Here is a 15,075-nt window from a genome sequence, read left to right as displayed (position 1 = left end):
CTTTCAATCCAATCCAAACATTTGTGGAGAGAACTGACGAGTTTCAGGACAGAACCGAAGCCTTGGCACCTGTTCGCAGCTTTGAGCCATTCACCTGCGCCAATACCATCCTCATAATATCTGCTCTGTCATTCCAAATAAATGAACACTCCTTTGGCAGAGCAGAATATCACCTTGTGCTTATTTCAACACTAATTTCAGCTCAATTTGCAGTAAACTGCCTCTAAAATGAGATATTTGTGCTGGTGCACACTTTCCTTCCTGTTACCTGTCTGAGCTGTCGCTTTCAAAGGATCTCATGTGCTCCAGACTCTTGCCTTGGCTGTCAGTTTTACCTGCACCAGAGCCACCTGAGGGAGGCAGAAAACATCCCGTAAACAAAGCACAGTGGGAAAAATGTTCCCACTAACATAAAGGACTGATTCAGCGCTCCATATTCACCTGGGCTTTTGTCATAACCTTTAGTTACAGCGTCAGCAAAGGTGAGGTTCCCGTTTTTGCCCGGCTGCGGGAGGGCTGCAGGCAGTTTATTTCCTGGGGCTTTCTTCTGGTTTATCTCACTGTGAATATACAGCACGTGTTCAGTACTCTTGTTAGAATTGCAGCATGCTTTATTCTGACAAATCAAGATAAAACATGTCCTGTCTATGGCCTTGGCGCCTCTCACTGTTAACAAGAGTCCTAAACGACTGACTGTCCTGCATGTGAATCACCTGTTGCTGCTGACCACACTGCTGTAGGTTCCTCGAGACAGTAAGCTGGGGGAGGTGGGTGGAGGGGAGCAGGTCCCAGCTGTGGCCGATCGCTTCAGGAAAGGATCTGCATTTATCGTCTGCAGGGAGATCTGCTGAAGACTGTCAGCTGCTGCAAAAGGAGACGGGAGTAAAGCAGCTCGTTAGACTCGTCGAAGACCGGTCTGAACGCGAGCTGACGCCACCGATTGGGTCTGGACTTACGGATGCTGTTTTTGGAAAGAGGGACGTCCCACTCAGGTGAAGCGCACTCCTTCTCTCCTTCAGAGCTGCTGCTGTGTCCCAGCTCTGACGCTTTGGGGAAAAAGGAAGGCCGCCCGTCCTCCAGCTTTCCGTCTACTGTGAAAAACACGCCAAAACCACCAAGGTCATTCTGTGGAAAGTGCCTCTTAGTTGCCTGCTGGCCTTAGTGGATCTGACTCTAAGAATCGGCTGATTTTTATTCAGCATGTTACATGACGCCATGCAAAGTTTTACCTTTATAATATGACTGAACTTTGGCACTGCTTATTCGTGTTATTTTTACTTCCTCGTAATTTCGAAGACAGACACATGAAATCTATGTTTGTATAAAGGTATAAAGGAGACGTTTAATATCCTGTAAGTTGTTTTGAGCAGCCACCCAGCCCACATGAAAATATGACCCCGCAGTGAATTTTCAGAAACAGATGAGGGCACTAATGCTTTCTGATTCTGCTCCTCTACATCACAGACATTAAACTGCTGCTTTTTATTCAAAGTATGAGCCCATCATAGTGACGCTCAAAGAAAAAAAACCCCATAAAGAACAAAAACATGATTATATCTTGGCTTTAGACCATCAGATAGATAGATAATCAGGTGCTACACCCACTAAAAGTTAAAGGACTGAGCGTCTTTAAATGTGTTTTTCAGCTCTGGAAATTTCATTTGAATATCTGCTGTATTTATGAAGCCTCAAAAATGGCAGTAAAAACAACGAGAAACCCCTCATGTACTTCGAAGGCCTGTAATACTGAAAATATTCACAGTATGAAGGTCAAATTCTGGATGGCATAATTAAATAAAGTTATTGTATACAAAACTTACATCTAGGTTTCTGTAGAGGTCTCGTCTTTGTGATGCTGGTGAGAGGATGGAGAGATTTGGAGGGGAAGTTCTTCCGCTGCTTGGTCTCCAGCGGTGTTACGTAGGGCAGCTCGAGAGAACTGAGAACACGAACGATTTGTTCAGGAAGAGAACAAAGTGGAAGCAGTGGCTTGTAGTTTAACTTGTAGGTGACTGCGTGGAGTCACACTGAGCATTTCTATGTGCCACTGATGTTTTTGGTCAGATATCAGACGCAAATAGAACATTAAGAAAAGCCTTCTGTGGAAAATGTGAGGTCATAAATGAGTCCACTGTGTTATTTTAGTCACTTTAGGATGAAAAGTAAAAAAGAAAAAGAAAAAAAAAAGACTCAAACCTGGATTTTTCTGCTTGGTTCTCCTTCTTTGTGATTACTTGTTTCTTCATTTTAGGTTTTATAAGAAAATTTGATGTTTCTTCTTTTGCCATTTCCGGGGTTATTGTCCTTCCTTTCTTTTTTACTGGTTCCTGGAAAAAGTGATGCATATTTTTAGCAAACAACAAACAGAGACCATGTGCTGGCACATACTTTAACATTTTTTTACCTCTTTAATGTTTGTCTCCACATCTGGATTGGAGGTCTCTGTAGTCGTGGAGGAGCTGTCGTCGTTGTCGGCGAGATCTTTGAGCTCGTCTCCCTGAGTCTTTACTGTTGACTTTTTCTCCTTCTCTTCCTTCTTTCTCTGGGCTTTTGCTTTAGCGCGCAGCTTCCCTTTGGATTCCAACCCTGCAAACGATATCAGCACACACTGTAAAACGCTGTGAACGACCACAGAGAATTTCTCCTCTCATTAAAAGTTGTGTCTGTACCTTTGCTTGGTATGGACTGAGAACTCTGCTCCTGAAGAGTTTCGGGACTGAGCGGCTCTGGACGGTCGAGGTCGTTGTCCATGGCTCCAATGAGGTTGGCGAACTCGTCGTCGGGGCAGATGCCTCTGTGAGGCAGCGACGGGCCGCCTAAGCTTGGACTCTGGAGGTCAGGCTGTTTGGTGCTGCGACCTTTGCGGTTGGTTACCTGGCAGGGAGCTGGAGGGCCTTCGTTGCCAGAGACTGAACTTCCTTTGGTGAGCTGGGAGGAAGGTGGTTGCATAGGTGGGCGGGTGAAGCTGATCCTGGACCTGTTACCCTGGCCGTCGGAGTCTGGCGAGGGACGGCTGCTGTTCTGTCGGCCTCCCCGAGCTGACCCGTTGGTGGATGCGTATAAACCTCTGGAGTTTTGTGGTGGGTCGCTATAGATGAGTGTTCACAAAGAAGTCTGTCAGTAACTCTGTATATGCACATTTATAGTTTTAACATTTAAACTGTCTCTGGGCGTTGATAAAGAGCGTCAAACACGGCGGTTCAAATCTGTGAAGCCCCTGCTCGCTGCAGGGAGAAGCACCTCATCCTCTGAGTGACACACTGAGCACTAAGTGAGCATTAACAGGAACGACGGTGACAGAAGCTTAACTTTCAGGGGAAAAAAAGCTTTTCAAAATCTTATTTTGTGGCAAAATCATCAAACCTTCTCGGAGGTTTGACTGCTGAGTCTATAGATTATTTAAAATAATTTCATAATTTCTTGAAATAAATGCTCAAATAGGCTCCCAGAACGCTTTAAAGATGGCTGCCGAGTGAGAAGATTTGCATGTAGAACTATTTGGTCTTGATTTGAATTCTCAGCTGTACTGAGAACAAGCACAAGATAAAAAAAGTTTATCCGCAACCATAAAGTTTTGCTTTGTGCTCCATCTCAGTGCGCCTCCGATTAAAATTCAAATCGACTGAATGGCCGGCGATAACGGCCAATAAGCTGTTTCAGTGCCAGATATGGTAAAAACTGCAGGAAGCGGTTAGCCACAGGCAAACGGCCATCAGCAACCTTCTTGGCGCGTCAGAGGCAATTAATCCAGTTAAAAAAACAGCAAAAATCTTCAAATGTTTGGACATTTTAATGACTGAAGCCTGAAGTTTAAGGAGTGCCTGATTATAAGGGCCAGATCTGGACTGCAGGTCTAAATTTTGAATGAATGAAAAATGACATTACAGAGAAATGATGCTCATTGGAGTAACTACTCAGTGCACGTAGAGCTGTGGGATTAACATGAATTTATTAATCTGTGAATTCTATAAATTTCAATGATACCTATATGAGGAGAGCTCACATGGACGCATGAATGTGTAGAGCTAAGGATGTTAACAAATGGGAAATGCTGGGGTACCCATCATGGTCGTGGTTCAAAAATGTATTTTAACTTCAGCTGCCAACTCTACAAGAAAGCAGCTCTTAGTCTATAACACACACACACACACACACACACACAAAAAAAAAAAAGCTTCACGCTCCCGGGGAAGAACAGCTGGAGGTGATGGACAGTCGGTTTCCAGGTTTGGTGAGATCTGAACTATGTGCGAACAGCATCCTAATAAATGACTTCAACATGCTGAAAAGGACTGAAAAGCTGGCTACGGACGCTTGGATGGGCTTAACGTGTCCAGGTGAGAGTCACGCAGGTAAGTGTGCACATGTTCTTTTTGTGGTTAGGAGGCTAGGAGCCAAAAAAAAATTTAGTTTGGTGTGAAAACGACACTAATAATAATAATAATAATATTACGTTCACCCTCACATTCAGATGTTTAGAGGTTGGACACTGATCCTGTTTTATCTTTAAAAATTGTTCTAAGTTCTGCACACAAACATTTGAAAGGATAATTTTTATTGTGCGTTTGCTGCACCACTTTTACGTCCTCTTTCATCTCAAAAATCAGTTCTCTTTACCAATATGTGCTCGCACCTTTGAACACACCCGCTTGTGCCACGTGATCGGGCTTTGCCCAGGTTGTCACTGAGCATTTACACTTACTTTGAATCAGTGTGAATTTGCACAATGTCCCTGAGATTGAAGGGTCTCCCAGTCTCCAAGGTGGAGTTGGATTCCACGGACACGCGCCTCTTGAAGGGCTCCCATATGCTCTGAGCCTCCAGGTAGGCCGTGGTGATCACTATCAGAAACATGGAACTGTAACACAAACAAACAGCACACATGAACCGTTTGTCAGATTGAGATCAAGCTTTCTGCTAACTTAGTTTAATCTGTATTCCAAAGCCGTTGCTATACAAGCATAACTGAGGCTTATAAACAATCCCATGCAAACATGTGACCTATCTGCAGAACTAGATTAAGTATCCTACCATTAAACCTGAGTGCAGGGTTACAGCGTGAGCGTGACAAGGCTGCTGCTATAACAACACTTTTTGTTTCAGGGTTTTAAACAAACATTGGGCTCATTAATAAAAGTGCAGCTCTGTCTCCAGGTAAGAGCACCTGTTAGCCTTGAACACCACCCTGTTCCCTTTGGGTGTGTGAAGGTGGAGCTGCATGAATAGCTGAGAGCAGAAATGCGTGCACACAGATCCTCTCTGCTGTTTCCTCATCCTCATCTGTCTTTAGTGAGCATACAGTCTTTGCTGTTACTTTTCTGGCAAGCAAATAAAGTTTTATTTAAATCTAATCCTGCTTTAAAATAAAAAGAGCAATCCCAGTGATAAAGAAAGAAGAGCATTGGTTATGAGCAGGAGAATTAATATTAATATTAAAAGTTACATTAAGGGTAACATAATCTTGATGGCCTAACTGCAGAAATTCAGGTTAAAACCCTGAAGTCAACTCTACAGCTACTCAGTTTTTTGTAATGAATTGATTGTCACATAGAACCGTGTTCTGCATGTTTTGCTTGCGTTGTGCGGCGACACCCACCTCATAACGATAGACACAATGATGTAGAGCTGGAGCTCCCAGGTGGGCCTGGGCAGGGTCTCTGCACATGTGGCTAACATGTGATAGGGCAACGAGGCATTGAGGACAAACACAAATTCTGAGCCGCCGCACGACACCAGCTTCAGCTCCCGGATCACTCGAGAGGAAGTGAAATCGGGTGTAAACCTGACAATAAAGGAGAGAGAGAACACTGAGCAGCCTGTCCTGCGATCCACGTGAAACCTGCTCATGGGAGGAAACACCTGGGAGGTATCTTTATGATTTATGAGCTAATGAGTTATTTATATACACAAAGATATGTACAGTATAAAGATGAAGGGTGTGTCTGGTTTCAATGTTTCTTTGCCTATAATAAACATCTGAGAGGCTTTTTTCTGAACGTACACGCCTCAGAGGATCCAGCCAAATTTCTCTCTGTGTCCAAATCTTTAAAAGCATCCATTGTGTTTCACCTGACAGTCCTGATCAAAACAAATTATATTTACAGCCCAATATCACAGGTAAACTCTCACCGAGGCAGAAACAAACCAAGGACAGCAAGAAGGTTGCGTACATATAAAAACTACCAAAAATAAAGGCTTGTTATTCAAACTCATCAAATAGGTGGGCAAATCAGACAAATACACCAGTTAGACACGAGATGCATTCAGGTGTGTCAGCACCTGGGTGTTTCTGTGTCTGCACAATAACAACAGCGCCCTGGAAAAGTACAGGAATTCAAACGAAACAAAGCCATGAAAACACATTTATGGAATTCACTCAGCTTATTCTTTTCATATCACTCACTCTCTCACACACACACACACACACACACACACACACACACACACACACTTTGTGTCCAAGTGCATTGTTCCTATTTGGAATATTCGAGTCATGACTTGCAGGAGTTTATTCTGGAACCCTTTTCACTTTGAATACATTTTCACTTCATTCAAATATATTCTTTTATATTCTGATATCCGTCCGTTTGTACGTTTTCACGGGTGGTGCAACCATAAACAAAACTTATCATAAAGCAAAAAAGGAACAACAGTAAAAATGCTTCGTCATTCAGAGGACCCCCTGAGGTTGAATATGGAAAGATTAATTGCACAATAAAATGCACACCAACGACCCTATAGAAGAGATTTCAAAGTGCTTCTGAAGCAAACTTTTAATGAAGCCTTAATCTTTGAAATTTACAAAAAACAAAAAACCCAACAGGGTTGACCAATCTAGCTTCAACTGTAAACATTATCAAAAACAAAAAGGTTGAAAGCTGATCTATAAAGCAGCTTTAAAGAGAGGGCGACCACAAAGAGCTAGAAATGAGCAGAATAGATTAGCTTTAGCATAAAGTAAGCCTCAAATACGAGTGAAAAAGCTTTATAAACTGTCGTGCCCTAATAAGTTTGATAAGTCATTGTCATAGTGTCCTATATTCCCACTCTTCAGTCTCACTGCTATGTGGGTTTGAGCACTCTTTTCATACACCTGTCAGGGCAGAGTAAAGAAAGGCTACATTTCTGCCTCAGGGCTTCTGCAGCTGTAAATCCTTCTCCAATCACAGCATGGCTCTCCTGGCCACACCGCTGGGCCAGATTCTGACACCTCTTTGTTACATTTTATTTTACAAATTTAGGGAAGCAACATTTCAGTATCACTGACTGTGTTTTTGTAGCATTACTGGAAAAAGTTGAATTAATGCAGGTGTTTCCATTATTGATTCCCCTGCCTGACAAAAGCACTTTTAACTACTCCCCCGTGAAGCTAACTTTCTTCAGACTGGCTAACACCAACAAAGAGAACATTTAAACAGCACTTAAATGAGCTTCTGCGCCTCAGATGGCCATATTAGGGATGGCTCGTGTGGCGAAGGGGGGAATGCACGCACACACGCACAGGAAAACCACTGATGATGGAGGTGTGTGTGTAGCAGTGAGTCCTTACAGTATGACGAGGTCTTTCGAAGCATTTGGCTTGAGTGCAAATTCTTGACAGTTGAGAACTTTGAATCCGAATCCTTCGCAGGCTTGTCCATTGATTTCTGCCGATTTGATGGTGATCGGGAGCAAACCCGTGTTCTCCACTCTGAACGTCCTTTTCAGAGTGAAGTTTGGCTCTTTCACTTTTGTTTCTGAAACAAAAAACAGGGACAATCAAGATTCAACTTAATGTTTCAAAAGAGGAAAAATTAGATAGAACATACTGAAACACACACACACACAGTAAATGTACTGGAATAAATCCTGTTAACAGCAGGGCTCACTGCGTGTTTGGATATTTTCATTTAGGAAGTTTAATTAATACATAATGTTGTCTTTTTCTCTGTGATATTTTACATGTCTAATCTGTTTTATTTCATTGCATTTATTGAGCTTTACTTTGCACATCTATGAGTTCTCGTGGATGGGGCTGCCTTTGAAATTGAACACTGGCAGATTTACTGATCTTTAGAAAAATAGACCAGCAGGCCAATTACTAACATAATGAGTACATATTCCTGCCAACAGACAGTTGAACTTAAGATGAACCTCTACAACATGACTGGCTCACATTGATTGGGTGACACCGCTCTCTTGCATCGTTTATAAACTCACTCTCTGTGCAGTCTTTCAACAGAGCTTCAGTCATTTTAAACCTCAGCGAGCTGCCTTGTCCTGGAAGCTTCCCTCCGACCTTCAGGCTCTCTGTCGTGCCTCGTCCGTGAAGTATGATCGTGTCGATCACCGTCAGGTTGTTTCTAAACAGATGCCCCAGTAAAGTGATTCATTTCAATGGAGGAGTGCATTTTTGTTTTAGTTTCTAACATTAAAATGTGGTATTACCTGACTATGAGGAGGGAGGAGACGCTGTGGTTTCCAATGGGAGTAAATCTTATGTTGAAAGACTTGACTTCTCCAGGCAGCAGGAGGAGGTTGTACACAAAGGGCCTGGTTGAGCCTTCTACAAAGCCTGTACTGCTCCTCATTAGCGATGTCTGTCACACAAACGGAGAGACTGTTAGAGACAAACAGCTTCCACATGCTGTCAGATCCACGGACAAGAGGACAGTGATTAGCAGCACAATAAGCAGCCGATTCTCCGATTTCCTGAAAAGCCACCAAATCAACAATGGACTTACTTGATTTCTGTGAACCTGGAACTCAAAGGTGTTTGTGTTTATATTGATGTTGGATAAGTTTCCTAAAGGAAACCTGAAAAAGAAAAGTAGTAAAGAAGACTGTCAGCGTAAGCTGAGGGAAAAAAGAATAAGCGGGAGTTTAGTTGTGACTTCTTACCTGTCGGCCAGTTTTCCAGAAAACACAGAGGGGTTTGGTAAAAGCGCCAAGGGGAGTACTTGGACATAAACAGGGACATCTGCTGGGTTCTGCAAAATCACCTCCTCGTCCTGCGGACAAACGATGTCATGCCTGAGTTTGAAACATGTTTAAAACACGCAAAACCTGTGTGCCGTGTCCTAAACACCGACTTCTGTCGGTGCTGTGCTTTTTTGGAAATCGAATTTCCCAGAGGAACCCACCCGAGGGATTAATAAAGTTCTATCTAATCTATCTAATGGGCGAGTACTCACAGAGGAGCTGTTGGTGTTGGTCAGGGGGAACGTGATTCTCTGTGAAGAGTTGACCAGCGAAGGCCACGTCAGGTGTGCGGTTATTTTAGCCTGAACGTTTTTCTGGAGATCTGTGTTAACTTCAAAGACAGCTTCGATCCTTTGGTGAGAAAAGAAGTTACATTTTTACTTTATTTTATCCTGGAAAGAACTTTTATTTCATAGTGCGCTTTGAATGCACAACGTGCTTACTTGTGCACAGAGCGCTCCTTGAGCTCTTTCCATCGTCTGAGGAGCTTCTGGTGAAGATCGACATCGGCGTCCCAGATATCCTCCTGTAACGCCAGCCCATGAGGTTTAGCCTCAGCTGTGGAAGGAAAAAAATAAATAATAAATTAACCACTGAATTCTCAACCATGGGCTCAGACTAGATTTATATTTTAGGGATGGGACTCGACCATAAACCCACATCTCTCGAGGATTAGGGATGCCACGTACTGATGATACTGTGAGATTTAAAAATGACACATCGGTATTATCTGTCTGCTATGCATGTATAAGAATATCAGAAATAACACTTCAGTTGTTCTTTTTATATATTTCTGAGCCGACTTCACTGCTGTTGTTTACAGACACCTCACTTCTCCTTTCCTTGCTCTCGGTCTCAGTGTGTGCACCTCCTCACATACAGAGTGGAGAGATCAAATAATATTAATGAAGCTGCGATGAAAGAGTCCAAATAAACTAAATAACGAGAGATTGAAGCTGCTGCGGCGGAAAAATCATCGTCTGACCAAAACTTGCAGTCGTTAAAAAAAAAAAAAAAAAAAAAAATGACTGCAAACAAAGAATAGCTTCTTCATGCTGTGTTAGCACTCCTGCAGCTAACTTTTATTAAACACAGAACAATGAAATCAACTGAATTGACAGTATCAGACTCAATATTCAATCAAGAGTAAATCCAAATTTACTCTGAATCCTCCAGTTCTCACTTAGCGACGTTGGGGAAGGAAAAAAAAAAGTCACTTCAAAATGAGCAGATGTTGCTCCAGATGGAATTCACCCAAAAGGGCTGCAACGAGTTTGTAAAACTGTATTAAACAACAGTTCTATGGCTACTGGTACTGCTCCATCTCTCTTTAAGCAGATAGTTGTTCAAGCCCTGCTGAATACCTGGACCCCATCTTACCCAAAAAACTACCAGCCTGTCTTCCAGACTTCCATTTCTTTTAAAAGTCTGGGAAAAAGTCTTTCTTCATTAACAGAATCCACTGATAAAAGTTTGCAATGATCTGCTCGGGCTCTGGGGACTGTGCCATCCTCATCCTCCTTGGCTTCACTGCTGCATTTAACAGCACTGACCACAACGCGTGCACATCAGTGCTGGCATCTGCACTACGCTGGTTCATCTTATACCTGAATAATAGATCCTTCTCTATGTTTACTGTAAACTATTCTTCTTCACCAGCAGCACTGTGCTGGTGTAGGGTTCTATCTTAGGTCCCATCCTGTTCTCTCTATACATACTTCCTCTGGATCAAATCATCAGTAAACATCAAAATTTGAGACACTAAAAGGATCCCACCTCCTCACAGAGGCATAAGTCCGGTCTAAAGGGTTTGTTGTTAAAAACACCGACGTGCACACAAACACAGAGTTTAATAACAACTAAAACTTACATTTAAGCACAAATGGCAGGCCCACATAACAGTGATCACCACACTGCAAGCCGGCGTCAAAATAAATGTTTGCCACCTGTAAAACAAGTAATAAAAATACGTTTGTGTCTCAAAAGAAAGCGTGACCCACTTTTTGTGTTGTTGAGGACTGGGAGGATTTTTGTACCTTAGACTTCCGTCTGGGCTCCAGCTCGTCTTTGCTGTTGCGGAGACGTTTGTAATAAAATCGGATGTCTTCTGTCAGGGAGCGGATCTGCTGCAGTCTCACTTTCTGTGTGAAGGAGCTCTGTATGCTAAAGCTTTGGTGAACTACCTTCCCCTAAAGAAGAAGACATGTAACTCAATCCAACACCTCAGGCATTAAACAGGAAGCTGGCTTCTTCTTCTTTTCTTTTTTTTTTTTTTTTTTAACTTAAACACTCATCTTCTGCATGCTGCCAGCACATGATGGCTGTGAAATCAATTTTGTGTTACTTACTGGAAATGAAGGTGGCAAAATGATGTGTTTGGGAGAGCTGTTTAATGTGCCCACTGCGACGACAGCTTTCACCGGGATGGTTAATATCTGAGGCCAAAAACAACACCAGGTTATGCTTTTATGTTGAAGAAACTGCCTGAAAACTACACACCAGCCAGCCTACCTCATAATCTGTGGTGAGGTGTACAGCCCCGTCGTACGTGCCCTCCAGAGCTTTGGCCACTAGTGTCACTCTGAATGCTGCGTAATATCCAGATGCTAATATAACCTGTGAAAACAAAAAGGTTTTCTGTCTCTCAACACTTTGTGAACAAGCTACAGTTTCTCTAAAGTCCGTCCCCTCTTGTTTTGTTTTCTTTGCACACATCATCAAATTGCTTGGAATAACAATGTTTTATCTCCGATCTTGACACTGTGGTTGAAGAGCTTCCACATCCGAGACAGCAAAACACACAGGCAGTAAATTTCTTTCACAGGTTTCATAGCCTTCCCTTTAAAAAGGAAATGAATACTGAAATGGTTCTCTAAAAGCCAAAAACAATCAAGAACATAGTTTCAATTTGGATTTAAGATGATTAAAATGTTTAAAACCAAACAACCAAATGACAGAAAAGATTATCTGAGTAAGAAGACCTCTTAGATTCAAAATGAGATGCTGCTTAGAAGGAAAAAGCTTGAAATCAAAGAACAAACAAAACTTAATTATTTGATTTTTTGTGACATGCATACTACTTGAACAATATGATGCATGTCACAGTTTATTATTTTATTTTCATACTTTCCAAACTCTTTTCCCCCTTGAGAGATTTCTTTTTTTTATCATTTTGTTTCATTTTCTGATTTGTTTAGCTGTACGACACTGCGGTTCACGGAGCTTTTAGATAAATTGACTTGAGGGAATCTCTGAGTGCTTCAAACGGTAGCTAGAATGGCTTTCAGGGCCTACTTTACAAGCTCAGCTGGTCTGACAGCCTCAGTAATATGAGAAGATGCTTCTTCATTAATCAGCAGTGGTTCTGCCAACTTCTGCTCAGCGTCTCTCATTTCTACTTTTAAACAACTTCCTGTTTTGTTGTGATCTCTGAAGTACTCACAGTAGTGTGAATTACTAAAAACAACATTAACTCAGCCAGGCAGCAGCCTGATCTGTGTTACAAACCTCATTCCAGATAAAATCGGTACAAAGAGAGAAACCTCTCAACTTAAAGCGCAACTGCAGCAGTTTAACGCCTGTGACACAGGAACAGAAACAAGCGGCAGTGCGCTGTGTGTTTGATCTGTTTCCTGATAACTCTCTGGAGAAAACCTGAAATAGTGCATTTTGGGTAAACTTTCAAGTTTCACATCACCCTGTGGACGAGGTGGGACCTCAAATTACTTGCTAAAAATACAAAAATCTTTTGTACTTGAGGTTTTATAATGCAAAGAGGTAAAATTCTGCATTTTGCATTCATTAAATATACTAAGGTTAATGTATGAATGTGAGTCAGCCGTTTGTGAGGATGGGGGGGCACTGACTGGAGGACACCAGGCCCAGCTAAGCTGCATCTTCTTTAAGCCTTCATAGTGCATTTATGGTCAGCATTGAAAAACAGAACCGGGAGCTTCAGATTAATGAAATACTTTTGCTTATGTTAATTATTAGAGCCAAAAAAGTCCAAATTGTAAACTGCGCAAAACAGTTATTTGTTATTTATTAACCTTTTCATGTGAGATACATGCTTTTTCTCAAAAAAAAAAAAACATGAACATAGATATTTATAAGCTGTCACAATTTTTAAGTTTAAATTTTCACAATTAAATACAGAAGTGGTGACCTTGTTCATGTGTCTCACGAGAAACTCCCGTCCTCACAAACTACAGCCACAAAAGTTGAAGTGAAACTCATGTCGTAGGATTTCACTGGACTGATTGCATCAGACTGAAGCTTGCTCTGCTCACTCTAGCTTCCTGTGGGGATTAGCGTGATGGCGTTCGGGCTGTGGAGGTCTCACCGTTTTATGATGGGAGGCTGAGGTGTTCTGCAGCTCTTCCAGGTGACCCTGGGCCACCGTTGTGTTCCCTTTTTCGGTCTTCAGCAGCTCCATGGAGAGACTGTCTCCTGTGACCAACCAGGACTTAATCTCCAGCTGGAGGACAGAAAAGAACAAAGTGGCGCTTTTTCACTTTTGCCAAGCAGCATTAAACTTTACATGGTTTACACTGTGGAAACAACCTAACAGCCTAACCCTAACCAGCATCCGTTCATCTACAGTGGAGTTTTTAACCAACAAACCGCAACCAGGTTTATCTGAAGATAAGGACACGACAGCTAACTCAGTTTTACTCAGCACTTTGCAATCTTATGAAATTGAGCACGTCCATGGGGGAAAAGCTTTAGAAGCCTAACGACACATAAAGGCCTGAAACTTTCATCCCGAGATGCCGAGCTATGACAATTTACAATCGATCACTCCAATATCAACTTGTACGGCTTCTCACCTCTATGGGGTTACTGTTGACCACTACAAATATGATGCTGCTGGTGTCTGTTGCACTGCGGACACCAAAGTCCAGCAGGTTCTCCTTCAGACTGGGAGGCAGAACCAGAGGCTGTAAAAACAGGCAGTAAAAACAGCATGTTACACACTCTAAAGTAGATTTACGTACCAGATTCAACAGCGATGTATTATGAAGCTATAATGCAGTCTGGTATTAGTGAACCAAACCACTGAGAGGCAAGAGCATCTATAACTAGTACAGGAGCTTTCAGTGGATATTATTTTATTGTTTAAGAGTAAACAATTGTATTTACAATGATAGACCGAGTTCGCCCGTCTGCACCCACTTCATGTTCACTGCGTACCTCCAAGAAGCCGGTGTAAGCCCGAACAGGCAGGTGAAACTTTGATGCGTTTGTGATGAGCAGGATGTTGCTGTCTATGTGGATTGATGGTCGAACCGGTCGGAAGAGGAGGGAGAAGATGTAACGCGACTCGTGTGGGGGGATGAGGATGGGCGTGCTGAAGTTCTGCACCTAAAACAGAAAGAAAAACATAAATAAATGAAAGCGATGTCAGCGCGATGCTGGAAGATCAGACTTCACAGTCGGGTTGACCTTGGATGGGTCGTTCCAGAGAAATCAGTGAGTATCTCCAACCCGAGACCCGACAAGCAGGTGATTGTTTTACTACAATAAACAATGATAAATTCCATGAGAGCATATGCACAATGCACTTAGAGGCTGTAACGTGGAAAATATTCATATTACGAGGGTAACATTTTACATGTCTATTCTAATTATTTTACCCAAAAAGATTCAGTTGAACTTTTCTCAGCTTTGACTGTTTTACGTTTCTTTGTTTAATGCATTTCTGCTCACATTAAACATTGTTTTGGCCTCTTCGGGGAGGGACACGTTGTGTATCCGGATTGCGAAGCTGAAGGCATTCGTGAGGAAGATGGGTCTGTCCACCGGGTCCACGGGGCTGTCCCTGATGTGGAACAATGTGGCTGTGTGGTCAAAGCCCAGGTAGCTGCCACAAGAGGAAGCACACACACAGCAGTGAAGCTTCAAATTAACTCTTACAGCAACATTTTCATTTGTCTCCTTGTTCATCCTCAGAAAAACTTACCCGTCTAAAACCTCTGCTTGGTATGGGATTTCAAGCTTGGAATAACTCTTCTCTTTTGCTTTAACTGTTATTTTTCCAGATAACTGATATGGTCTTCTGGCTTTTGAGGCTACAGGGGAAAAAAAAAAAGATTCAGAGAGCAGATAAGACAC

General features: G+C 42.3%; 1 protein-coding gene across 2 annotated transcripts in view; it reads right to left on the bottom strand.

The window, feature by feature from the left end:
• tmem131 (transmembrane protein 131) overlaps positions 1-15,075 on the bottom strand; it is a 41,052-nt gene that overhangs the window by 1,455 nt on the left and 24,522 nt on the right. For both annotated transcript variants that reach the window (XM_085266011.1, XM_085266012.1), the window contains 26 exons: positions 14,924-15,032; positions 14,671-14,824; positions 14,155-14,325; positions 13,791-13,901; positions 13,304-13,438; positions 11,473-11,577; positions 11,310-11,396; positions 10,998-11,150; positions 10,832-10,907; positions 9,405-9,519; positions 9,174-9,312; positions 8,881-8,990; positions 8,724-8,796; positions 8,428-8,579; positions 8,200-8,342; positions 7,550-7,736; positions 5,597-5,782; positions 4,703-4,858; positions 2,670-3,088; positions 2,405-2,586; positions 2,197-2,327; positions 1,821-1,939; positions 957-1,091; positions 714-864; positions 442-560; positions 269-350 (listed from right to left, as the gene is read on the bottom strand). In XM_085266011.1, the coding sequence (XP_085122137.1) occupies positions 269-350; positions 442-560; positions 714-864; positions 957-1,091; positions 1,821-1,939; positions 2,197-2,327; positions 2,405-2,586; positions 2,670-3,088; positions 4,703-4,858; positions 5,597-5,782; positions 7,550-7,736; positions 8,200-8,342; positions 8,428-8,579; positions 8,724-8,796; positions 8,881-8,990; positions 9,174-9,312; positions 9,405-9,519; positions 10,832-10,907; positions 10,998-11,150; positions 11,310-11,396; positions 11,473-11,577; positions 13,304-13,438; positions 13,791-13,901; positions 14,155-14,325; positions 14,671-14,824; positions 14,924-15,032 (3,700 nt within the window). The remainder of the gene's footprint in view (positions 1-268; positions 351-441; positions 561-713; positions 865-956; positions 1,092-1,820; positions 1,940-2,196; positions 2,328-2,404; positions 2,587-2,669; positions 3,089-4,702; positions 4,859-5,596; positions 5,783-7,549; positions 7,737-8,199; positions 8,343-8,427; positions 8,580-8,723; positions 8,797-8,880; positions 8,991-9,173; positions 9,313-9,404; positions 9,520-10,831; positions 10,908-10,997; positions 11,151-11,309; positions 11,397-11,472; positions 11,578-13,303; positions 13,439-13,790; positions 13,902-14,154; positions 14,326-14,670; positions 14,825-14,923; positions 15,033-15,075) is intronic.

Source organism: Mchenga conophoros, linkage group LG23, assembly GCF_057382185.1.
Source record: "Mchenga conophoros isolate Kocher_MC1m ecotype Shallow Benthic linkage group LG23, M_conophoros_male_GT1.1, whole genome shotgun sequence".
Classification (NCBI taxonomy): domain Eukaryota; kingdom Metazoa; phylum Chordata; class Actinopteri; order Cichliformes; family Cichlidae; genus Mchenga; species Mchenga conophoros.
This window is presented reverse-complemented; position numbering and strand designations above follow the sequence as displayed.